Below are 25,672 nucleotides of genomic sequence, written 5' to 3'. Positions count from 1 at the left end.
ATGTGGTCAAGTAGACCTCCAATTTTTTATTTATTTAAAAGGAAATTGCCCTCAGCTTGTCTTCCAAACTCAACATTAGTGAATAGATCCCTCACTTGTTTGTAGCTCTGCTCAAGGATCAGTTCTAGCATGCCAATTCACCTTTGACTTCAGCTAAACTTAGTAAAACCTCAGACACTCGGATAATTTTCCAAGTTCCAACTCAAAATCCAACAATAGGCTGAAATTAAAAGGGTTTGATGAAATTCACGTGGATTCCTTGAGTATGAGGATCCTTTAAGCCAATGTCTTCATATGATATGTCTTATTTATTATAAGAAAAATGTAGAATTTTTTAATATATATTTTAAAAATGATCATTACGAAAACCTCATGGCAAATAAATAAATATTTACATTCCGCTCAATATGACGGTATTATAGTCTATTAAGTTCTAAATATATGAAAGTGCTCTTCCTCTGCATTAACTTTTTTTTAGACCACAGATCCTGTCATCTGTCTGTTTCTTCTTAAGCAGCATATCAAACGTATCCAGAAGCAAAGAGTATTAGAAAATGTTAACCACTTAAGACTATTAGCCATGAAACGCCGTTGAACGTCGAATTTACAACATATACAAAGCACTCGGCTAAGCAACAAAATGTTCTAGTTTTTTTTTTATTTAAAGAATTTTCATAACCGTAAATCGTATTAAGCGCACAATTTAGTCAGCTGCGACACATATGGAAAATTTATGCAAAAATAATACTAGTTGGTAATGGGTGGAATTCTACAAAAAAAAAAAAAGTTACGTATTTTTGGTCAAGAGAAATAATATATTTTTACTTGTCCGTACTTATGGTTCAAAAACGGAAGAAAGGATGATATAGGGGTTAACCCTTTAAGTACCAAAGGGAATTGTTATTCATTTGACCACCGACCCTCAGGCGGTTTTGCCCTTTGGTTGTTAAAAATGTCAGCGTTATTGAGAAGCAAAGGGAGTTAAAAGATTAATATGTGGTCTTAATGCTTTGATCGGAGGGACTTCTGTCCCGGTCCCTGGCGATTCTGGACGCTTAATTCCTCTCCTCGCAGAGCCTCCACCTCTTGCCCCTCGGGTATGTGCTGTGCCAAGTGCACAGAGATGCAGGCTAACGTCATCACTTCAATTACTGCTTAATGGAGCGTTCCGTGTGCTCTCAATGCTGGCGGAAAAGAGGCCTGGGGGGAGAAAGGACGAGGGGCTTGGGGAGGGTGATTGAGGGAAAATAGAGGAGGAGAGCCGTCTGTTGGGCTATCAAGACGGGAGGGAAAGGTGAGGGAGGCTGGAAGAGAAGAAACAAAAAGGTCCTTATTGTGAATCAGGAAAAAGAAAGAGAACGGGGAAAACAAAGCGACGGATAGGATAGAAGAACGATTAAGGGAAAGGAGAAAAAAAATTGTAATGTCCTTTTTTAAAGGAGCAAACATGAGGACGAGGCCTTCGCCTATTAAGTTCTCGTTTGTAAGCCATTATCGCTTTCTAAATCCTTGTACAGTTGGGTTTCTTTCTTGGGCATGAACTCATTAATCTTCCACTTCCTCCTCGCCCCTCTCTCCTTCCTGTTTACATGCGTCGTTCAGGCTTCCGCACCTTGGCTCCTGATGCCTCGTCTTTTCTCTGATCATTGTCATTTTCAATAGATTTCAGCCTTTGCCTCAAGGGATCTTTTACAAAGTACTTCAATCTGCAAACCTCATCCGAAACCAGTAATCAAAGAAATGATATTATTTGTCAAATGGACTTCGAAAATCATTTCATGACTTGGAAATGCCTAGGGTAATCTTGTGTTGGTTCGCTCTAGAATTAACCCTTAAAGGACACTCCCGTAATACACCTGCAGTAAGTTAATATAAAACAGGGAAAATATTAACTCTTAAAATGATCATGTTTTCAAGCTAACTGGTTGGCACAGCCGGTTAAATGTCATGGAAACATGGAACTTGCCAACAGATCGGCCCCATTCGGCCCCCGTCTAGTCTGCCCATTTGTCCTGCTGTAAAGACTCAAACCTTAACCAGTCATTGGTCTCGTCTTAGATTCAGGAGCCGTATGTCTATGCCATTATTATTATTATTATTATTATCCTTTATTTATATAGCGCCAACAGTTTACGCAGCGCTTAATACAATACATAAATTCAATGCATATGACAAGACAAAAATTGACAGACTAAGACAAACCGATACATTTGGTGGAGAGAGCCCTGCTCGCAAGCTTACAATCTAGAGGGAAATGGGGTGACAAACATAAGGCATAGCGAAAGGGTGAGAGGTATTGTGGGGGTTGTATCGATGACAAGGAAGTTCTAGCAGCTAAGATGGTATGCTTCTCTGAAGAAGTGGGTTTTTAGATGTTTCTTGAAAGTTGGGAGGGAGGGAGAATGCTGAAGGTTCCTTGGGAGAAGATTCCAGAGATATGGGGCAGCTCGAGTGAAATCTTGTAGACAGGAAAAGGAAGAGGTGATGAGTGAGGAGGAGAGCCTTAGCCCATGGGAGGAACGTAGGGATCGAGTAGGAGAGTATTTGCTAATGAGGTCAGAAATGTACGGAGGAGCAGTATTATGGATGGCCTTATATGTCAGTGCCAGGATCTTAAATTTAATTCTAAAGGTAATTGGGAGCCAGTGGAGGGTTTCACAGAGGGGGGAAGCAGAAGAGGAGCGACGTGCAAGGAAGATGAGCCTAGCAGCGGCATTTAGGATAGACTGTAAAGGAGAGAGTCGAGACAGTGGAGTGCCAACCAGAAGAGTGTTGCAGTAGTCAAGACGGGAAATGATATGGGAATGAACCAGGGTTTTTGTGGATTCTTGGGTGAGGAATGGGCGGATATGAGAGATGTTTTTTAGGTGCAGGCGCCAGGATCTGGCGAGGGACTGAATGTGAGGATGAAGGAGAGGTTTGAGTCAAGGATGACACCAAGGCATCGGGCCTGGTTAGTAGGAGAGATAGTCGTGTTCTTAATGGTGATAGAGAATTCAGGTAGTGGAGTGGAGATGGAGGGAGGGAAGATAATGAGTTCAGTTTTAGAAAGATTAAGTTTCAGGTAGTGTTGTGACCTCCATGAAGAAATAGCAGACAAGCAATTGGTAATACGGGACAGGAGAGATGGAGAGAGATCAGGAGAAGACAGGTAGATTTGGGTATCATCTGCATATAGGTGATACTGGAGGCCAAATGAGTTGATTAGTTTGCCAAGAGAGGAAGTATAAAGAGAGAACAGCAGAGGGCCAAGGACTGAACCTTGGGGGACACCAACCGAAAGTGGAAGGGGCGATGATGTCTTGCCAGAGAAGTTGACAGAGAAGGAACGGTTAGACAGATATGAGGAGATCCAGGAGAGAGCTGTATCTCATGCATGTTTAAACTCCCTTACTGTATTACCCTCTACCACTCCTGCTGGGAGACTGTTCCACTTATCCACCACCCTCTCAGGAAACCCATACTTCCTTACATTAGATCGGTCCACTCAGCAAAAAAACCTTAATGGGTCTGTTTTATAGTTATTCTTTCCTTTGAAAGATTTCTTTATTCAGATTTTTAAAAAGCCCTTTAAATATGGAAACAAACCAGTGACTAGTTTTGTGTCACATGACAATAAAGTATTCCCTTTAAGAAAACAAGAATTGACCAAATTTTACATGTTAAAATAAATATTGATTTGAAAGGTTGGAACAGAAAGGGTTAAACTCTGCAGAGAAGATGAAAAGGGTAGACCTCTTTGGTCCATACAGCTGACACTCTAAATATTCATAACTGTTTGAGGTAACATCATGTAAGCATGGAGAATTGATACCATAACTATGTTGTAGGCTCCCTAGCCCAAGGAGCTTACGATCTAATAAAAGGACATTTAATCCAAGCACTCCTCTTTTTTCTCGCTCGCCCATCGTCTCTCCCTTCTCCCTCCTCCCTCTCATCTCCGTGCTTTCTCCATCTCTCTTCTCTCTGTCTTGGATTCCTTTTTCCCCTAATCTCAGCTAATTACTTTGAGACTTTTCCTTAATGCGCAATTAGCCCAGACCCCTTTGTCAGTCATATCCCGTCTCCGAGTTTGTCTTTTTAGGACGGAGTTATTTCTAATTGAATTAATTCCATCACGAATCGTCAATCAGGCTTTTCTTCATTAAAGACTTTCAAGTTTAGTTAATTTTTTTTTCCTTTTTTTAATTTATTTGCGTTAAGGAGGCAGCAGGTGGGGAGGAAAGAGATGCCGGGGTAATTGTTTGTGTTTTAACGCTACCTACAGATTTATTTAATTAAGTAAGAAAAAAATAAAAAAAATAAAAATAAAAAAAAGTCCTTAAAGAGCAGAGGAAGAATTTCCAAAAGATAACTAAACTCTCGGTAACGTTCCAAAAACATTAACAAAAACCTAATATTTTATTAAACGCGTTACTAATCTTTTAACGCCTTCTCTCTCGCAGTAATGGCGGCTTAAGTACTATTATATATTCAAAATTCTATTCTACTACAATGAACTTATTGCTTGCTTTGTACAATTTACAGATCCTTATCGTTTCATTTATTGTTACACCGCGGGAAGGACGGCAATTTCCGCTTTGGCTCAAGGTACCGGTTCTTAACGCTGAATGCAATTGGATTTCCGGTGATTAGGTTCTCGTTAAGATAAAAAAAAAAAAAAAAAGCCGAAAATTTGAAGTCATCAAAAGATTAGTTCGTATGAATCTTAATATTTGTGGCCCTCGATATTTCGGGGCAAAGCTATAGTCTTAAGTCAACGGTGACGTTGTCTGGTCTAGGGCGGCAGGTCTTGGGAGACCCCCTGCTGTAAAACCAAGAGGGGGGCTGATCGCGCTCTCCAGCGATCAGGTTCCCCCTGTGTTCCGCTGCTTAATGGAGAGATCTATGATGTCATATCCCGGTGCTCCACTTCTTAAAGGCACAGCGCGCCTTTTAATCTAGTGAAGAAGACGGCCGCAGAGGGGGACGGTTGGGAGGGGCCAAAAGGCAAGAGCACCCTATATTAGGAGCAACGCTGGTAAAAAAATAATTTTTTATAGACTTTTCATCTTCGCCGAATATATATCTGTTAATATGAATTGCTTTCATATATTTTGTAATAGAATCTGCTGAAAGAGTTAAATTTGGAATAATGAGCACGTTTCAACTTTTGGAAACACTAGTGGCCCCGTCCCATTCTCATAGCCGTTCCTACCATGCATGTTTAAATCCCCTCACTGTATTACCCTCTACCACTTCTGCCTGGGGGGTCAGTTCCACTTATCTACCCCCCTCTCAGTAAAGTAAAAGTTTTAATTTAATCTTCCGGCCTCTGCGAAAGTATCGTTTTTTTTTTTCTTTTCAACCGGTTATGTTTCTTTCCCGTCGGTATCTGACTCAGGGATATTATTGTATAAAAGCCCCTAAGCCTCCCGCAAACGTGCCGTTTAGATTGTAAGCTCTCCAGGGGAAAATAAGAAGTGATTTTGTGTACTCATGGAGTCTTTCCTCTCTCCCCCAGTTTTTTGTTATGTAAACCCGGCTGTGTGACGGCGAAGCACTAAATCAACACATTAATATACATTCATATTGGAAAATTATCCATGGACATAAATATTTAATCAGCTGGAATTAGCATCAGTATATCAAGCTTGTGCTGTTATCGCATTACTGGTGTGTGAAATCGCAATGCCACGGTGGGAAAACGCGTTTAACCCCTTAAATGCCATCGTACTTCCTAACCAGCTAACCCAAGACTGACTAAGACTATTAATGTGTCCTTCGGACCTGTTTATGTAGCTGAATAATGAAGACGAATACACTTTATTAACAGCATTTAAGATATAAAGCCATGAACTGCTGTTTCTATTATTGGGGCTTTTAGGGCTGTAGAACCCTGCGATACCCTAATACCCAGCAAACATTCTGACCTCTTAGGAAAGAGGGGCATCAGGGGAGGAAAAAGTGGGGGTTCAGAGATGAAGAAGGACTGGACAGGCTAAAACAGGGACACTATATATGAGATTTATAAGCAAAATTATTCCTACTGATGGGTTAGAAGGATAAACGTTATCATTTTTCTCCAGTTTTTACCCTCATTTTCTATTTTATCTCCATTTCTGCTCTCTTTCATCCTTGAGACCCTACACCACATCTCCTGTATTTTTTTCACCTCTTACTTCCTTTGCTTCTCTCTATCACACTTGTGATTGCAGTCCGGCAAGTCTGACAATGCATTAGGAACATCCAGCAAGCATTTCATTCAAAACTCCACGTAGCTCATGTTAAAATATACGCATACGGAGAACTTTACCCTTAAAGAAAACACTTAATTGTCCTCAAAATACTAATATTTCCCAGCATACATCAGACCACCTCATTTCGATTGGCTGTTGGATTTGTATCTTTAAGAAATATATAGGTAACTTGATATATAACAGCCGGAGTATTTAGGAACATATGGCCAGGTGAACGATACATCCATATTGATTGAATTCTATTTGTACCACATCTTTTAGAGAAAAAAAATGAAAATGAAAATAATATTTGGTTATTTTTTTTCATTTTTTCTTCTTTTTTTATAATTATAATAAATTATAATTATTGTTAAAAATCCGCTCTAAGGTGACTCCCCAACCCAGTTTCCATTGGGAGATCGTGCATGGACGGCAGCGATGCCTCCATCCCTATAGACGGTCTCCAGTATTTTTATTTTCAAAAGGTCGTTCGTATTAACAGGAATGGGTTAAATTAGCTGATCTTTAATACAAGATATACAAAAAAAAATTCATTTTACACCAAAGAGAGCTTTGTTTAAATGTGACTTTATTAAAAAATGAGACCACTTTATTATTTTCTGCAACGAGTACCGTATTTGTTAAAAACCTATTTATTCTTCAAGCGACAATGAATAATGAGAAAACTTAGACCTAAAAGTGCTTCCGATAAACAAAACTAAAACGGATTAAATAAGTGTTGATCGCGACTGGAGATGGAGAAAACCAAGTGGGGATATAAAAAATGTAATTTGACAAAAGAAAGCATCTTAAAAATTATTATTAGAATTTATATAAAGTGGGGAGATACATTGTATGGAGTCGTCACAAAGCGGAGACAAGAGGACAGGTGGTGTCGATATTCTTAGTTATAAATTAATGTTGGGCGACTCAAGGAGTGGACTTGGGCACCTTGGCTGCCACCAGGGGGTGGCACTGCAAAGGGTTGGGGCAATTATATAAGGTATCCGCCTATATTGGCATTCTAAATGGAACACGTGAATTTATTGGGGGGCAACTGAGAGGCTATTTGCCCCGGTTGGTATTAGGGTTTAGCACCTTTATCTTATGGAACGTTGCTTCGCTAGAGGACACAATTGCCTTGAGGCTTCTTAAGACCTACTGATTGGGATAGTTCTTCCCAGCAATACACTCCATGCGGAAACCAATATATATAGAGACAAAGAATTTGTCGGCAGATCGGCCCCCATTTGGCCCCTTGTGGTCTGCTCGGTTCTCCTGCTGTAAAGACTCAAACCTTAATCAGTCGTTGGTCTCGTCTTAGATACAAGAGCCATATGTTTATCCCATGCACTTGTTTGTATTAGCCCTTTAAAAGAGAGCTATGTTGGGATATATGATTGTTCGGAGACATAACTTCCATTTATTGGACTAAATGCCTCAAATTGCTCTGAATCGAGAGTATCAAATATACCAAACAATATAGTTTTCACTGATCCACCGAATTTTCTTTACACAAAATAAAACTGTCACACTCGAGCGGTAACGTGCCGTGTATTTTCTATTTAATGGTTTGTTACCCTAAAATCAATAAAAATAAAAAAAACAAGAAATATTACTCTATGACAGAATGACACAACCGGTTAGACGTAGGATCCTCCATTTGTCCATTTACTCTCGGTACACGAATCTACCCCCAAATCTCGTTATGCGCGTACCGAGAACTCCCAAGAGGTTTTCAACTGGAATGAAGAAAATCGCAAAGACGTCTTTAATAGTTTCAGGCTTGGACGCACTGAAACTATTAAATCTAACGTCTGAATGTATTTAATACAGGCATATCGCGGCTCGGAATGCGGCAATATGATTGATATTGATGCCAGTGAATGCCTGTGTCAAGGAACGGTGTGCTGATTGGGCATCAGCGCGGCGTTCTGTTCCGTCGAGCCAGCAAGATCTGATATTGGTCAGGTAGAGCGTACGTTGCTTAAGGAGCTGGTTTCTTGATGGAATTAAATATCAACCTCTAGCCAGTGCCGGTTGTTTTAACACACATCACAAAAGCACTTCTCCGCCGCTTAAATAAATATATGTGCAGAAAGCCATCGCTTGACTGGATTTGTTGTGGACAGATTGGTGGGCGACGGTGGCTTTTTGGCAGGGACAACCGAGCAGTGGCTTTCTAGATGACTTACAATTCCAAAATAACCTCACAAAGTCTTCTTCTGACCAAAAATGTCAATAAGGCTACATATAATGTACAGGAACATCAGAGAGTGGGTTTTGTGGACTTTCAGAACCTGTAGCATCCATGAGATGTAGAACCCATAGTGACCATGGGCTACATTGTGTTCTAATTTGGAACGTTAGCATCAAAACATTAGCTTTCACGAACACTCAGTTAATTTGACCCATTTGTCCCACCAAACCCTTAGAGGAATTGTCCCTCTTTGTCCATTGGGTTTGTTGAAAGGGCTTCCCAAAAACAGAAGAAGAAGAAGAAGAAGAAGAAGAAGAAGAAGAAGAAGAAGAGACCTTAACACAAAAATAGACATCTTTATTTTGATTGTGATCTCTAAAAAATTCCTTTTAATGGAATTGTAAACCATAAATGCCATTTGCGATGCTCTAAAACCATCCCACCATGTGATCCACAAAGGCATCGAGACACCGTGCTACGTACGTGTGTTACCGAACACTGATTTGTCTTAATATACTTTTCCTAATACAAGTTCTACGGTAGATTATACACAAATTTGATTGCAGAGTGGTAGAGGACGCAATGTAAATTAGACACAAATTAACTCTTGTTTGCCTCCACGGCATTCAGAGCCATCTTCATTGATGTTCTTAGATTACATGTTTAAGTACAGCTGAAACGTTGCTCGTTCTGGGTTTTTGAGGCAGGGGGGGGGGGAAGATAAGAATACTTAAATTCCCCATATCTCCATACGCCTCATTCTACCACTCGGCTAACACTGAGCGCAGCGTAAAATTATGAAGCAATAATAAACACTAATACTTTTAAAGGCCTTTAAGCTTACTTACGCCTCTTTATTGTAATAAAAATGTTCCCTGGGCTGAAATAGGATTCTAAGCCACATTCGGAGATTATAAGGCAAAGTTTATGCTTATTATATTACCTTCTGTTTTAATATACTCAAAAATTAATGAGGATACTAGACTTTAAAAGGGTCTAGAAAATCACACTTTTAATTTAAGTAACTGGGGGAACGGAGGATTTCCGCTAAGGCGTTTTTTTTGGGTTTTTTTTGAGATAACTCCATGAAATGCAATAGAATATCTTAAACTCTCATTAAAGTGGATTGTTCTTGTGAATACATCTACTTTCATTCCAAGTCTTTCTCATGAGGCCATGGATTTGGCCGAACCTTTTACCAGAACTTGGTCCTGCATGGATTTGGCTGAACCTTGTACCAGAACTTGGTCCTGAGGGCCACAGCACCTAATTGAAGGATCAGAGAAGGGTAAAGGTTCTTCTAGAGGGGCATAAGGGTCTTGATGTGTAAAAGGAAATCTGAGGCAATTTTATTGGCAGATATTGCTTAACATCAGCATTTAGATATCATAGTTGGGTACGTCCAACATCCGTCGACCAGGTGGATGAACCTCCAACGGGAATGTCTTTATCCCATGATTATCATTAAAAATAATAATCACTGTGCACTCAAAAACAATGATTAATCTCAACATTCATTATGAACGAATCCTTTATTTCCCCAGGTTCCCCCCACCTCCTCCATAGACCTCGTCCTTCAACCCATCAGAAAATGGCATTCCAATGAAAACGCGTGGTCCTTCAGCCCTTATAGAGTTTTACATCCCAATGCGAGGCGCTGTAGTTGCTAGGAGACGGGCTGCATTACGTGATGCCGTATACATACATAAAGCATCATGAAGAATGATCACACCATGCTGCAGGCTTGGTCACGTACACCGAGGGAGGGGAGGGAAAGGAAAGCATAATACCGGCTAAGAACGTAGAAGGGTCCAGGGTAAGGAATTGGAAAATAGGGGATATAAAATTATATTTATGTAAATGAGAAACATTAAAACATGTATTTCTCAGAAGGAAAATAAATTATGTGAATTCATATCTTAACAGTCTAACAACTCCATATGTACCTCCTAAGTGTCCTTTGCTTAGACCCAAATCCATGTACCCCTCTTTCCTTCCTTACAAATGCCCACAAACTTCACCCCCTAAAACAAAAGTGCTTCTCTTTCACAATTTAATTATCTATAAGTTTTTTAAGTGACTTACTTGTTAAATGAGATTAATAGAGTAGGACGATTATACATTTCACCAGCATAACTGGATAAAATGGATCGATTACAATATATTTTCCATACAGGGTTCTTGAATTCGACCATCAGGAAAAGGACATATAAAGGTTTGGAAAAATAACTTAAAAAAACATACGTCCATAAGGCAGAGAATGATAGGGACTTGGACCCCACTCCTGGAGGTTCTCGACTAACTGTGTTTTGGTGGTGATGGTGGTGAGGTCATTATTCGTAGAGAAGTGTTCCTGGTCTTAGATAACCTTTCTCAGATGAAGTCGATACCAGGGGTAGGCACCAACATTGCTCATGGTGGACATTTACTGGGGTCTGCGGTGGACAATTTAACGATATTCTATGGATCTTCACAACACTTGCCATGGACACCTCGCATGGACACTTTACCTGCCCCTGCACATCATTTTTATTATGAAACAAGAAGATCCTTCACCGTTAAACAAAAAAGTGAAAAGAGGGAAGATATGACTCAGAATACTTCTCTGTGCTCCATGGACTAAAATTAATGTTACCGAGGCTCTCAGCTACATTAGGGACAGATGCGTTCAAAAAAACCTGACAATTTAGAACAAAAAAAAAAGAAAAGAATCTGACTCCAAAAAATTCTTTTTTTTTTTTTTTGCCAGAGGAAAGCCTCAAATCAAACCCAGGATAACAGACCCAATGCAACCTCACACGAGTCTGTTTCTCCGAGATAAGTCCTTGTGAGAATGTGATTGCCTTCATTTTAAAATCTAAATCACCACTAGGCTGGCAGCGCTCGCCAATCGCCGTTACAAAGTATCTGCCTGGAATTAAATGAATTAGAGATATGGACCTTTCCGTAGGGGGTACCCGTTGTAAAGTTCTGTATCGCGAGACAACCTGTATAATTCCTGATGTACCGAAATTAAATTGGAGCCGTCACCCGAAATGACTTCACATTAATCAGTAGAAAGTAAATAGTAGGCTACGGATTTTTTCTTAAATTGTTTAGTTGGTTTTAGGTTGGTTTTTTTTTTTCACCGAAGAGAATAATCTACCGAGAAATGAAGTGAATACAATTACCCATCTTTTCCTTGAAGGTCATCATAGTTTCGAAACAAAAAGAAAAAAATGAGAAAAAAAACCCACTATGAATAATGAAATTAATCAGAGGAGAGGAAATCAGGTGCTTACATGAAATATATAACTGCCGACTGTCTCGATCTGGTTGACAAGAGGGTCTTCTGTCTTAATAGCCTGGAGAATGGCACTTGCGCATGTGCTACTGTGGGCATTATGCAAGCAGAGTTGTGTTATGATGTCATCAAAGAAACATAGAATTTGCCGTGGGATCTGACCCGTCTAGTCTGCCCATTTCTCCTCAAACCTTAATCAGTCGTTGGTCTCAGATTCAGGAGCCGTATGTCTATCCCATGCATGTTTAAATCCCCTCACTGTATTACCCTCTACCACTTCTGCCGGGAGGCTGTTCCAGTTATCTACCACCCTCTCAGTATATAGAAATAGTATATAAATATTGAGGGTTAACTACAAAGTGTTAAAAATGGAGAAGTAAACAGAACTTTAGTTCTTTATATTGTTCTTCATATTTTTCTTTTAAACAAAGAACCGTTATCAAAATATCGGGAAAAATTCTCAGCATACAGATTTTTTTATATATATATTAATACAAATTATTTTTAAATGACAAGTTTGTTTTAAGGAGAAACTATATTTAAAAAACAAGTTTTCCCTACTTGCCTTTAAATTTGTAGACATCGTCCTGCCACCGTTCGCTTTGGCGGGAACAGCTGCAATCATCTCATATTTATTAGCAAAATTAGCATACTGAGACCGCGGTTAGCAGACATTTTGCATTTTTTAGCGCTCTTCCGACGAAAACCATAATCTCAAGTGAAAAATAAATAAGCAGCTGTCCTTTGTGATAATATTACAGACAAAGTGTTATGTTTACATGGATCCGATTGTTGCGATACCAGAGTGACCAATTTCCCTTCCAAACGGGAACACATATGGAAAATGTACATTGCTGCGTTGCATTGAAATCATCGTAGGCCGCATGGTGCATTCTTGTATATGCCCCCCGTTCAGAGGAACCATCTGGTCACCCTACTGTTCAAACACGAGCGAACAATGAAGACCATTACAATCATCGTTGATTCTGAATTCTGAAACTCATTGTTTGAGATACATTTTTCACATTGATCGTTAATTATAATTTTCCAAAATTGTTGTTTATTTGGGAAGAACTTATATTAATAACTGTCCTTGTCCTCGTCCAAGCATTAAGTGAGTCGGAGGACCGGAGAAGTTGTCCAAGGATCGGGGAAAGGGGACAGTTCTTGAAGTTCTAATGGCCAGCGTTGGGGTTGAGCGGAGAACGCTGGAGATCCATGTGTTCAGTGGAACATACTCGGAAAAACATTGTTTCTGAAGGTCCAGCCGTGAACTTCAGGAGAAACAATAGAGTTCCTTCATGTGTTCACAGTATTCTAGGTGAGATATCACCACTAATACATAACTTGGATTTATAGGGTTACCAGATTTTCTTTTGACTTCACTTCATAGGTCAAAAAAAGACCTATAGTTTATTTGACCAGGACCATCTCAAGGTGAAGATTATCCCGTTCCTCACCTCTTGGCTAACTGTTAATCCCTTCAACTATAAACCCAACGCTACCACTAGTTGCCCAATGTCTCTGATGAGGTTCTACAGAAAATCTCAAATCTATTTTCCAATTCTCTATTTTTGTGCCAACTTTGGAAAAAAAATATTGATTTCAGGACATTAGGACAACTACCTAGAAGGACACGAGAATATACTGTGCTCAGCGGTCCGCCAGAAAGCATCTCTACGGTCGATGATAAACTCCATGATAAATTCCGTTTAAATTATAATGTAAGCAGATAAGAAACGGATTGAGGGGAATTCTACCATCGAGCCAGTCTTCTCAGTGTCTTAAATCTCTGGAATCGGGCAGATAATTCAGACATATCTACATCTGCTTTAATCCTCACTCCAAAGTATGTTCCAAAGAACATACAAGTTAAATTTGGGTTCTTCAAGCTCGGGGGAAGTAATACAACTCGCCCAGAGTGACAATGAGATCTAAGAATAGATTAACACCAGTTTCACAAACATCAAAGGCAGAAATGCCTGAGAACTCCATGGCCTAGATTCTTCACATTCACCAAACGAGAGCTAACATCTTTCAGGCCGGCTTTACAGAATTTCCACGAAACTTAAAACAAAATAGGTTTTGGAACTGAGCGTAATATGACTAACGTAATAATGAAAACGTTGAATTTTGGGGAAAGATTATTTTATAGTCTTGTTAATATTAGTAGGCTGCTAGCCAACCATTACAGCACAATAAGATATCTTTTGATGCTTCTTTGCTTAAGGAAACCTTAAAGTTCTAGATCTACATAAAGAGTTGAATATTAAAAGGTGCTGTTCCATCTACTCTTCTCAACACTCTCTTCCCTGGAAGTACTTCTTTACACCTGTAAACATTTTGCTTTGTTTATTTGTTCAGGGAATGCTTAATTGTCATGTGAAACAAGGGCAGGCCCTGATAGGCTGTCACCATAGTAAAAAACAAAACAAACAAAAAAAAAGGTTCTGTGTTATTTTAGTATTTTAGAATTATTATTTTAGAATAATAATAGCAATTATTAGTTTGTGGAAGCGGAACATCAACATAAACTGTGTCAATCACTAACAGTGTCATTTGATGGTTTGTGTCATGTTCCTGATCCTCTCGGAATTCAAATGGTTAATTGCTCATGAATTTGCAAGCCTTATGGTATACAAATGGTTAAAACAGCTCAGTAGAAATATCATGGGAAAAGATGTTAATGGCTTATAAGAAAGTCAATAAAAATTGACATAAAATTCCAAGTCCACTTTTTGAAATATTACGTATTGATTGCAGGTGAATCTGGGGTTATGTATCATGGCAAATAGTGGGGGAGGGGGCTTTGACGGGGTACTAATTCAACCACATCAAACTAAATACTCCGGAATGATCAATATTTCTGAGCTAAGGCTTGGTTTATTGGAAAGACGCAGAGCATCTGCTTCTAAACTGCTTCTAAGACGCATGCCCAAGGTGCCCATATTTAACACGTAAAATGCCTACATGAAAGACAAAGACGCCATTTTAATCAACTGTTCACGATATCCATTGACCAGCATGTCAACAAGACCACCACTCTCTAACAGGAGGTCCGTGGGACATCAGGATTTCTTTATAGAGCTTAAGCCATTTCTGTGTCATCACACGATGAATCCAATAAAGTGTCGCTCTAGTATGTGCTACATAATGGTATACCCCCCTCAATACTAAGAATTGTCGGATGATTCTGGTATAGAATGTTAGCTCCAGGGATCACAATGTTGGGCAGTAAGTTCAAAGGTCCCCGGCGTAGAAAGATGACTAGAAACATTACATTTATAAGCATATATAGAAAGGGCCATTTTATGCCGCTATGTACAGTGGACAGACGTGACATGGAATAAGTTGGACATGTGTCCGGTTGAAGCAGAAGGTGACAAGGTCCTCGCTCCACCAGGTCTACAGACCAACAAATAGATGTTCAGCAATCCACTAAACGTCTGCTCCGAGCTGAAAGGGTTAGTTGCAGCTCTATCTGCACTGCAGCAGAGGCATGTTGGGCCATGTAAACACATGGGTGATTAGCAAGAATAAGGCCATCAGAGGGCTGTCAAGATAAAAACACAAGGTGGAAGGAAGAGGGGAAGATAAGTAGAGGAGACACAGCTGAGGGTGGGGAGGGAGTGGAAGAGAAGCAAGCGGAAGGGGGCAGAGATAAAAGAAACTGAGAAAGGAAGACAAATTATATTACTCAAAGTGATAGAGAGAGGAGAGTGAATTTAGGGGAGACGGTGAGGGCAATTCGGACATTGTTCAAGAACCTCTAGTTACAGGAGGATGCGTCGGGGCAGCTGTGTAGGTAATTGGATCCTTCTTTCGTTAATAATATCATTTTCCCTAAATATATGTAGGATAACAGCAACTTCCTGGGCTCTTGCAGGGGCCATAGGCATTAAGTGTGAGCTAAATCCTTGCTCACCGATTCACTCGTCTCACGATAAGGAGAAACAGATGGAGAGACATGGGGAGGAGGACGGATGAGACACGAGCATTTCTCGTCAATCTGGCCATGAGCACAACAGTCAGACCGGAATATATAAAAGTCAGCGTTATCGCCCATAAAAAACGTTAACCGTTTCCAACATATTTTTAATAAACGAAGCTGCGTCATTGTTGCCGGGTTAAAAACCCCAAATTTTACTAAAATAACTTTTTCGCAAGTTTATATGGACTAGCAGCTCCATTATAAATCAATATCTCAATGAGTTTTCTGTGGGGTAGAAACCTAGTTACATTGTCAAGATTCCAACAGTACTTAAGAAATTAAAATAAAAAAACAAAACAAGAAAAATAAATAGGAATAAAATGGTTTTTTTTTCGGGATAAATATTTAAAAAAAAACTAATTTTTTTTAAATAGACGAAATGAACCAATTGATATAAAACCTTATCTTCTGCATCTGTAGAAAAAAAAACTATAGTTCAAATGTCTAGAAATACTCAAAAAGGATTCTAAGGAAGATTTCAAAGGGTAGTTGACGTATTTCTAGGGGGATCAACTAAGCACCGTACGGATTAAACTGAAAAAAAGAAAAAAAATTCTCCCTGCCGTTAATAAACTAAATTCTTCGACACGCGGAGTAATTTATATAGACAGATTAGAACCTGCTTTCATGTGTCGACACTTAAGACGCTCTGCAGGTCTACCTTTCGGTGGGAAGCGTGGAGCTCTGCAGCGCATTAGCATGTAAAGCAGCGCTCATTCCGTGGACCTGAGAAACAATTAATCATTGTTTTCCGTAGAAGTTCCACCAAAATAATTAGTTAACCCCTCTGACCTCCGTTGACTACGACTAATTGCATCTTTTTTTTGGGAGAAAGGGTTTTTTCGGGATAGAAATTGCTCGTTTACTAATTTAGCACAAAATTGAGGAAGCTCCTCTAGCAGAAAATTGGTTAAAAGGCCTTTAACGGAAAAAAAGGTGCATATACAAGGAAACAATCGCTTAAAGACCTCGCCATTTGTCTGGGAAGGCAAAATATCTGATAACCGAAGAGATTAACATTAGCCTGCTGTACAATTTCCCGCTTGGCTTCTCCTGCCCACGCCATAATGTACTGATAGCATATAGGGGATTAAGGAAGATGCCCCAATCCGTATCACAGCACGGAGGTTAAGTGATATATTGGGATGAGACCCATTATTTTACTGTCCCTGCAAATGCGATTACACAGTCGGATTCCATCACTTAATTTGTACCAGGATAGAATACTGATAGCCAAACCTACAGAAATTGTCATCCTATAAAGCAATTATAGAAACGTTGGAGTCCGGAAACTCCTAAGAGTTCTAAAGTACGGTAGGTAAAATAAAACAAAAGAATAGGTGGATAGATACAGAACACCGTCGACAAATGATAACGTAGACCCTCGACCCAGTAGTAGACTGGACGTTGCCGAGAAGCAGGGATCATAGTCTTTCCTGTATTGCATTAAGCGCCATCAACTGTAAAAGTTGTGACCGGTTTGTGACCCGAATTTACCACAGAAGACAATAATGAGAAACATTTAGATCTTTGGACTAATAGGGGTAGAGCTGTAAGAATGGACCATACCACTGTCTTTCGTGGAGCTTGTAAAATAAAATGTTGTCTTTTGTGGATACGCCTTATGTGGGAATTACAGCAAAGACTCGGCGAAGAAAGATTTGTTGGTGTTTTTGCAAAATTTAGAATTTTCCGTTCAAGTGTGAAAAAGAACAAAGAAAAATCTGGTTTCTGGGAAGTTTTTGTAGGACTTTTGTCAATATTCATCCTCAATAAACATAAAATTCAAAATAAAATTAGGTTTTATAGAGTAGAAGGTGGTCATTGGCCATGGAAGCCCCTGTTGGAAACACTGTTTTTTAGCAAAAGTGTCTACGTTGGTTGGAAGATCTTACATTTTGCCCAATTTTTTTTTACTAGTAGAGTCAAACCATCATATATCTGAAATAACATGGTCGATATGGTTCACGGTTCCCCTCATTTGCCTCATCCTAGCATAGCTGGTGACATTTGTTTCTAACAAGACTCGGTTTCGGCCGTTGTGATTTTATCAATTAAAATTTTGTTAAAAAGACATACAACATTGGGACAGACGAGAGCCCGAGAGTAACTTCTGGTACTGCTAGATCTTGATGGACCTTAATTTTTTTTGTTATTTCATCACTTCCCATTTTGACAGTTATTATTCTACGGCGTTGACATTTCTCGGCGTCACAAAATGGATGTGCGTCTTTCAGATTAATTTTTTTTCTTTTTGCTAGACATGCAAGAAATCGGTTCTTAAATCAATCTCCTGAAATGGTTCACAGATCAGGATAAAAATCTATATTTCTGCTAATGAGTTTGCAGATTGAAAGGATGTGAGATTTCTAATATTCTTTTGATCCACTCAATTTTTTTCTGTACTACAATTAATCCAGCTACAGAGGACAATGACGTTTGGAGATCTCCAATCTAGTAACTAATCTTTTATAATTAGGAATGTAGACATTTGTATTTTTCAACCAATTTATAACAGCGGAAAAAAAATGAAATTGTCAGGTTTACCTAGATTCAATTATGGAACACGGTTGTGATTGTTGTGTGAAGGATTAAGCTCGATTTGTAAGATCTGTGGTGGTTAGTTTTTTAATTTCTAGTGACTTTTCTAGAGCATCATGTTGTCTACATGTGACAATCTGTGACATGACTGCCTGAAGAAACCTTAGGGATAGTTTCTATGGGGTAGGAATTCCATCCCAATTCCCAACTAAGCTGGTGTGATGTTCTAGGTCATTCAACGGAAGCCTTATTCTGCTCGATCATAAAACCAGAGTTTTTATGAGAAGAAGACATGTATATCATAAGGATCAGTTCTATTATCTCTCTTTTCTTCTCCTTTGTTGTTTTTTTTTTTACTTAATTTTTAAGCTCCTACTGGTAATATTTCTTAACCTGGTAAACGTCAGATGGTCTACTCTTTGGTGAAAGGCAGGTCAAGTGTAGCCAGAAGGTCATATTTTGTGTGCTTCTCTTCTAGGACAACTTTATGTCATCAGAAGCATTATCAGAAATGGATTGACTTCCCATAGATCCCCAAGCACACTCTCCAGCGTGATATCTAAGAATTCTTGGGTTCTTTCTCGAAGGCGTTAGGGTATGAAATCTAAAATCCAAGCCTTCAAGACAGTTTGTTTTATGGATATGCATCGGAGAAAGTACTTCCATCTATCTACTTCTCACCAATTGCCACCTATGTCATGTTTTGGTCAGCTCGTTCTCCTGTCCTAAACTGGCCCATCAGGTTTCCCTGACGTTCCTGGCTTTGATACAAAATAGATAAGGGATGGCTGATTAGAAACATCCTCGGAATAATAATGTAAGACAAACAAAATATTTTTGGAAAGGGCCCATGCAGGGCAGACCCGACCCATAGGTAATATACAAACTGTGGATAAGAAAATTAAATATGGGGGGGGCAAACTTCTCTTCTTCTTCAAAATGGGTCTACCTAGTCTACTATTACAATAGACAATATAAAGGGATAGACGAGAATACCAGCCTCATTTATAGTTTGGAATCATTTTGCTTTATTCTATACTCCCAGAGACTTATAATTATAAGTACAGTGTCTGCGAATTTGTAAAGTTTATGGAAACTGCTGACATGTAGGAATTAAAATGTCTTAAACAGAACCCAGGGACCTTGTAAAACCCCCCTAACACAATATCTTTTACATTACGCGGTTTTGTTTTCATGGCTTCTAACCAAGACACAGAACATATCGATTCCCTGTAAATAAGAGAATATGCCGTGCTCCTCCCAGTCGCTAAATATCATACGTCTGGCTTTAGAGTGCCTTATTGCTTTAATCATTTCTCAGCTTGCATCTGTTCAGAGGTCTTAGTAACATGTGGCTGGATAAACAAAACACGGCGGAGGTTCGCCCAAGGTCAAAAGACGTTGAGGTTGATCACCTGGTTGATGGTCACGTCACACCAATAATGGGACGGCGGAGGATTTGATGTTTATCCTAAAATGTTGAGATGCTCTTGCTGGTGCCAGTTACAGATTGTAGGACCTGCCCACCAAGCTGTCCTAAAGAGAGACGGGGAATACAATCCAATTATATGAAAACCTTTGATTTTGACCCTTTAATGCCGGAGGTCCATGCTACGTCGTCATTTAATTTTTACGAACTTACATTGTTCTGGTTATAGCCAGGTTCTAAATATTAGCAGTTTGTATCCTCTTTCATATCAAGTGTACAAAAGATGTATAATAAGCTAGTCTTCACGTTCCATGATAGGAATTTGGAATAATGCAGCAACGTGTGCTATAGATGAGGTTTCCCCAATATTATTACGAGCTTGCATATGGTAGAAAACAGGCCGAGCTGGTAGAAGCTGCCATGCCATGATAAACCCGGCATTGTAACAGTTACCTTGTGCCTTCCTTTCCCAAATTGGCCCAACTTAGAAATGTCACATAACCATTCAAAACCTCAGATGGTCTAATAGAAGCAAACATGTACATGTAAGGCACTTTAATGAGGCAGAATTAACAGCATACAGCAGATGTTGTCATTATGAAAAGATAAAATAGCACACGTGCTCTAAAATAAGAGAAAAACAGGTACATTTGAGGGTTATTTACCTTCTGCACCTCCCTAGGCCGAACCAGGACATTGTCACCAGAACCCCCCCCCTCTGCACCAGCATCCTTATGACTATGACATCATATCCCAACGCACTACCTTTTAAGGGCACAAAATGTCATGAGAAAAGAACTATGCAAGGTCCTCCTAGTGTTAATGGGCCGGTTTGGGAGATCTTGCCATTGGACAGTGCTGCTACAGCGATCCTACTGGGAGCCCCCCAGTTATGCAGCAGAGGGGTCAGAATACCCCACTGGGTCCCGTCATACACAGAACACAACAGAACTCGCTTTTCTCTCTGTGATACATTCAAAATGTATCGTTGTGACATGAAGATCGCTTCGTAAGCAGTCACAGCAACAGATCTAATGAGAAAAGCGAAGTGCGACATAATGTATTATACAGCAGAAGTAACAGTGTACAACACGCAGCCTAATTGTCACCCTCACCTTTAAATCCCCAGCCATCTATCCCTTGTACCGACACTCAGCGGCTAACGTTCTCACAAAGGAAGGTGGAATTCTTCAAATCAATTATTACAAAGCGACAACAAACACAACTATCTGTGTCGTGTTCTCCGAAAAAGTTCTAAACCAGTATAACCAGTACTAGTGGGGAGAATGAAATACTTTGTAGGCCATTTTGGAGTTGCGATGTTACCAAAGCAATGTTTAGAGTGATTTGGGCGGGTTTAGCCAACCACAGGGTTAAATATGTGCCCAATAAACGTTGACCCCCCCCATCTTTAGGGCGCAAGAAAGAGGATTTAACAAAACCATGAACAGATCTTCTTAAATAGTGTTGAGCAATAATTACAAACATTTAAATTTACTTTTATATTTTATGTGCTAATTTTTGGTTAATTTTTTTTATTTTATATTTTTTTAATATATATATATATATATATATATATTTTTATTTTTTTTCATATATATTTTTTGTTCCCCTTTTTCGGTAGCTCTCTAGCATGTTAAGCAAATAAACCTAAGCACATCTGCCATATTATTTATCCTCTAAATCCTCAGAATGTTTTAGGGCGATGACCTGTGACAGCCTACGTCTGCATCACATGACACACATTCCCTGAAATAATGTAAATGAGAGAAAAAAATGCTAAAAATTATTTCTCAGAAATTATGTTTCTAATGCTGGTTTTTCTTGCAAAAAAAGTGTTGAATTTCCGCAGAGTTGGTGGAACAGCACCGTATATATCACACGCATAAACCAATGAGCATATTATAGGAAGAGGTATTTGCTTATAAGCCACCAGAGGGGGGAAAAAGCCATAGCTAATTTCGCTAGGAAAGTAAAAAAAAAAGAAAAAAACCCAAAACACAGCATTTGTAGAGCCTGAGGGTACTTGGCAATATTCCCACTAATTCTTTTATTTCCCGTGAGTGGTGTGATTTTAGCCATATGTGTCGCTTTGAAGCCTATGGGTATACCGCTGAGTACACTAAGGGTGCGTGCCTCAGGTCCTGCACCTCCTAAATTACAAGAGTCGTGTTCGGAATGGGAAGTTGGATTCAAAAGCGAGGCCTGGGCACCGGCTTCTGCGTAGGCAATAAAATACATCAAAGTCATTTTGGCTGCACAAAATAATACAAGCTTCGCTCGGGGAGCCACAAATGTTAAGCTACCCAGGGCTGTACTTTAAAAAAAAGTAAAGTCGGAGTAAAGAGGTAAATATAAAGAAATGGTCCATTGGTTGTCATGGAGTTTGCTCCACATAGAAAGAATTCGCTCTTTATAAATGTAGAGGTAAGTAGTCATAGAGCGACGGGATCGTAGGTCTGAGGGAGTCTGCTTAGTAGTAGGGTCTTTGGACAAATGAAAGTCCTATGAGTCTACTAATAGATGCTTGGTGATTGATGGCGTGTCAACTCTAGTACTCCTGATGAAGACACCTACGGCAATAGTGAATATAGTAGGCTGGTTCACCGACAGCCATTACGATGACTATAATCAATATTACAAAATGGCTGCCTTTTTCACCATCTTCTGTTATGGTTTTTGAAAGAGTTTGGCGAGCACAGAAAACACTGGATTTCTCAATCTACACAAGTACATGAAGGGTAAATTCAGCTAGAGATCATCGAGGAGAGAAAGTCCTAAATTTTGCACATTTCCAAAATTTCAGACATTTTTAATTTTATATCCGATTACCCCCTCGACGACCTGACAGTTGGTTAACGCAAAGTTATCCATTCTTTACTATTCTGACGGATGATGTTACATGGACAACATACTACGGACTCTGTTCGGAAAACGTTTTAAGTTCTCGGAAAGTTCTAGAGGAATTCTTGCCACGATGGATCATTCTGCTATTTAGTTGACACACGCACTCTGAGTTCGTGACCTCATTATGCAAAATCCAAGCGACTTAAAATAATTCTGTAGAATAGGAAGGGAATTTAAATTTTAATAAAGGCGTCATAAATCATTTAAACGTCGTCACAATGGGTAGGAAAAATTTAATGAAATCAAGTCAAATACAACATCTTCATCTCTTGGAGTCGCATTCCCCACACATTCCTCACCAGTGTTTGAAGGGTTAAAGTGTCACTTAAGAGAGGTAGCAATCCTAGAACCAATCAATTTTTTTTTTTTTTTAAAAAAGCATTTTTTGGTAAATTTGATTCCTTAAACCCTGGTAACATTTGCTCGTTTCAGTAAGAAGAAAATGTTCCAATAACAAGTGGTAGGAGTCCTGCCGAATATTTAAAGATAGACAAGGTTTTGGGGGAAAATGATTGAATAATGCTTGCTTTAAGTTTATTTTTTTCCATCTGGGGTTAGTTGGTTCTCCTAATCCATCCATTTTCTACTTAATAAAGAAAACAGGTTTTTTTTTTCCACCTCCTCTGGTTTCTGTTGTGGAAATAACAGGCGAAAAACAGCCCATTTTTTGACCCGGAGGTTCCCGTCACACAGTAAGTCTGTGTTTGTACCATATTGTAAGTCTGTCTGTGCATCTGCTGCCGCTCTTTTCATCTATAAGAATCAAGTGTTTCTAAAGAACTGTAGAATAATTGGGAAGATAGAACAGAGAGGTAGAGTTACATATTTCCGAGTGACTCAACTAGGTCTTTATTTGCGATGCCACCGAAAATAAGTCAAGGCTATCCAAATAGAGGCAAGGAGTCAAATATGTTGACCTCTCTCACCATTATGCTGTTATACCCCAATATAATGTAAACACAAGACATACAATTGTATAACTGATACAAAATAAATCACTAGTAAGTTAATTTACAAAAAAATGGAAGGGGTTTAATGATGAGCTTAAAGTAGTGAATAATCTATTTCAGACAGTTAGTTATGAAGCTATCAAAAGATCTCTGCTGTCAAGAATTATTAGGTTCTATAGCAGTAATGGAAAACAGCTGTCCTCCTCTCGTGTTAATGAATTAATAAAGATAAGGAGAACTTTGGCAGGGTCCTTCACCCTTCAGACTCAAAACCCAAGGTGCTTCATTGAAATCTGGAAAGTTCCTCCAAGGAGGAACTCATAAACTTTTTCAGAAGACCACAAGAGTCTTCATGGTCTTCATGGCCCAAGGCTGGACTCCAGCAGTTTAATAATCCAAGAAGAGTTGAACTCACCCTTTATACTCCATAAAAACTAAGAAAATTGTGATTAGAGGTTTTTTTGGTCTTGTTGCCACTTCAGCTTCAATAAATTTACTCACACGAGTTAAAGAGATCTACATCTACTGATAATTCTGTCAGGTTTTTTGGGCTCAGCAATGATATGCACTAAAACATTGATTAATCTCTCCCCTTCTCTCCTAAAATAAACAATTTTACACAGCATGAAAGTGTACAGCGCTCTTAATTTTTCACAACATTAAGCACAATGCAGTCTAAAATTATCATAATGTATTGCTGACCAATGTTAAAACTGTTAACTTTTCAGATGAAATATCTGGAATTCTACAGGGTTTTTTGGAAGCAATCGGCAAAGAAAAGTCTTAAAAATTACTATAGTAACCTCTTTTGTGCAACCTTTACCTGCAAGGGATTGGTTATAGATGACATCACTAGGAAAGACGGGGATTAAGGTGAGCAAGACCAGTTTCCGCAGAAGAAGAAGGTGGCAAGAAAGAGAGTCAAAGTATACATTGAGGGGCAGTCCTGAAGTTGGCTGAATAAGGCTTTCAGAAAGCGGAAGATGCTATGTTGCAATGATGACATCATAGGCACCACTAGGCCTGCAAGTAGCTGCTTGCTACCAATACTATCCCATTCTCCCATTCTCATAAATGCAAATTAACCAGCTTCATTCATAATCAACGTAGTGGAATACTGTGTAGAGGTAGTGGAATCCAAACCCTACGACCCATGTCCTCATCACAACAACCATTGACCGTTGGACCTCAGGTTTTACCATATCTTCACTGACCATTTTTGTGTTGAAGGTCTATCCTATTATATTAGAGTATAAATATAACAGAGTATTTTACCAGGGAAGACATTTACTTGCTGACGTATGAATTTCACCTTGTCAAAGAGTTTAGAACATCTGTCACTAAAGCATTTATGTCAAGATATTGTTAGGCCCACCTCCAATCGGATACAAGGTGAATGCAATATATAGATTTATGTTGACTTAACAAAGTTTTATGGGCGCTGAGTGGATTTTGATACTCTGCCTAATGGATATGACACATCGACAAAAGCACAACGTGATAGGCATTAACACCTGTTCTAAGACCGGTTTAAGAGATCCAAAAAACACAGAAGCTATTCAAGGAGTGCACTGTTCACCTTTTTTTGATGAGCAAGATGTCAATCTTAAAAAATGATTGGGCTAGTCTCAATTCAAATACATATGTTACAGAAAAAAATACATTGAAATTTCAGATACATACTGAAGAACTGAAAAGCACTAATAGATCTAGATGGACATTCCATAAAACTCTCTCTTGAAAGGGTGAAGATTTACTCATTAGAATATGAATTGGCAGAAGGAACCAAGAATGGATGAACTAAAGAGTTGACTGAAGATCAACAATTTCAGAAAGGTTTGACCTTGCCAGCTTGAACTGTCCTGAACTCTTCTTTCCTTGAAGTCTAGAAGAACCTACCATCCCTTGGTGATGCCACATTTGACCCAAGTTCTGCTCTGGAAGGTCATTACCACTGTGGTCAGTGAAGACGCCATGTTATAAGTGGTCATGAAATAGTAAATTTGCCAAGCAATTTTTCATCTATAGAACTAATATTAGCATGTACTGAAAAAGCCTTGTAGGTATCTAGGGGATATGGCCACGTAAAACCCCCCATGCAGTTCTACCTGCATTGTAGCATTCATTTAGATTTGTTAAATTTATTGTGATAC

The 25,672-nt window shown here is 39.1% G+C and overlaps 1 protein-coding gene across 1 annotated transcript in view; it reads right to left on the bottom strand.

The window, feature by feature from the left end:
• Positions 1–25,672, bottom strand: part of LOC149272611 (igLON family member 5-like) — a 116,568-nt gene that overhangs the window by 64,397 nt on the left and 26,499 nt on the right. The window contains exon 2 of the mRNA XM_089506899.1: positions 22,240–22,384. Coding sequence (XP_089363025.1) covers positions 22,240–22,384 — 145 coding nt within the window. The remainder of the gene's footprint in view (positions 1–22,239; positions 22,385–25,672) is intronic.

This window comes from Sceloporus occidentalis, unplaced genomic scaffold (genome assembly GCF_023333645.1).
Source record: "Sceloporus occidentalis isolate IW3139 unplaced genomic scaffold, rSceOcc1.0.p SCAF_432, whole genome shotgun sequence".
NCBI classification, from domain to species: Eukaryota; Metazoa; Chordata; class Lepidosauria; order Squamata; family Phrynosomatidae; genus Sceloporus; species Sceloporus occidentalis.
The sequence above is the reverse complement of the archived record's forward strand: the minus strand, read 5'-3'. Positions and strand labels throughout refer to the sequence as shown.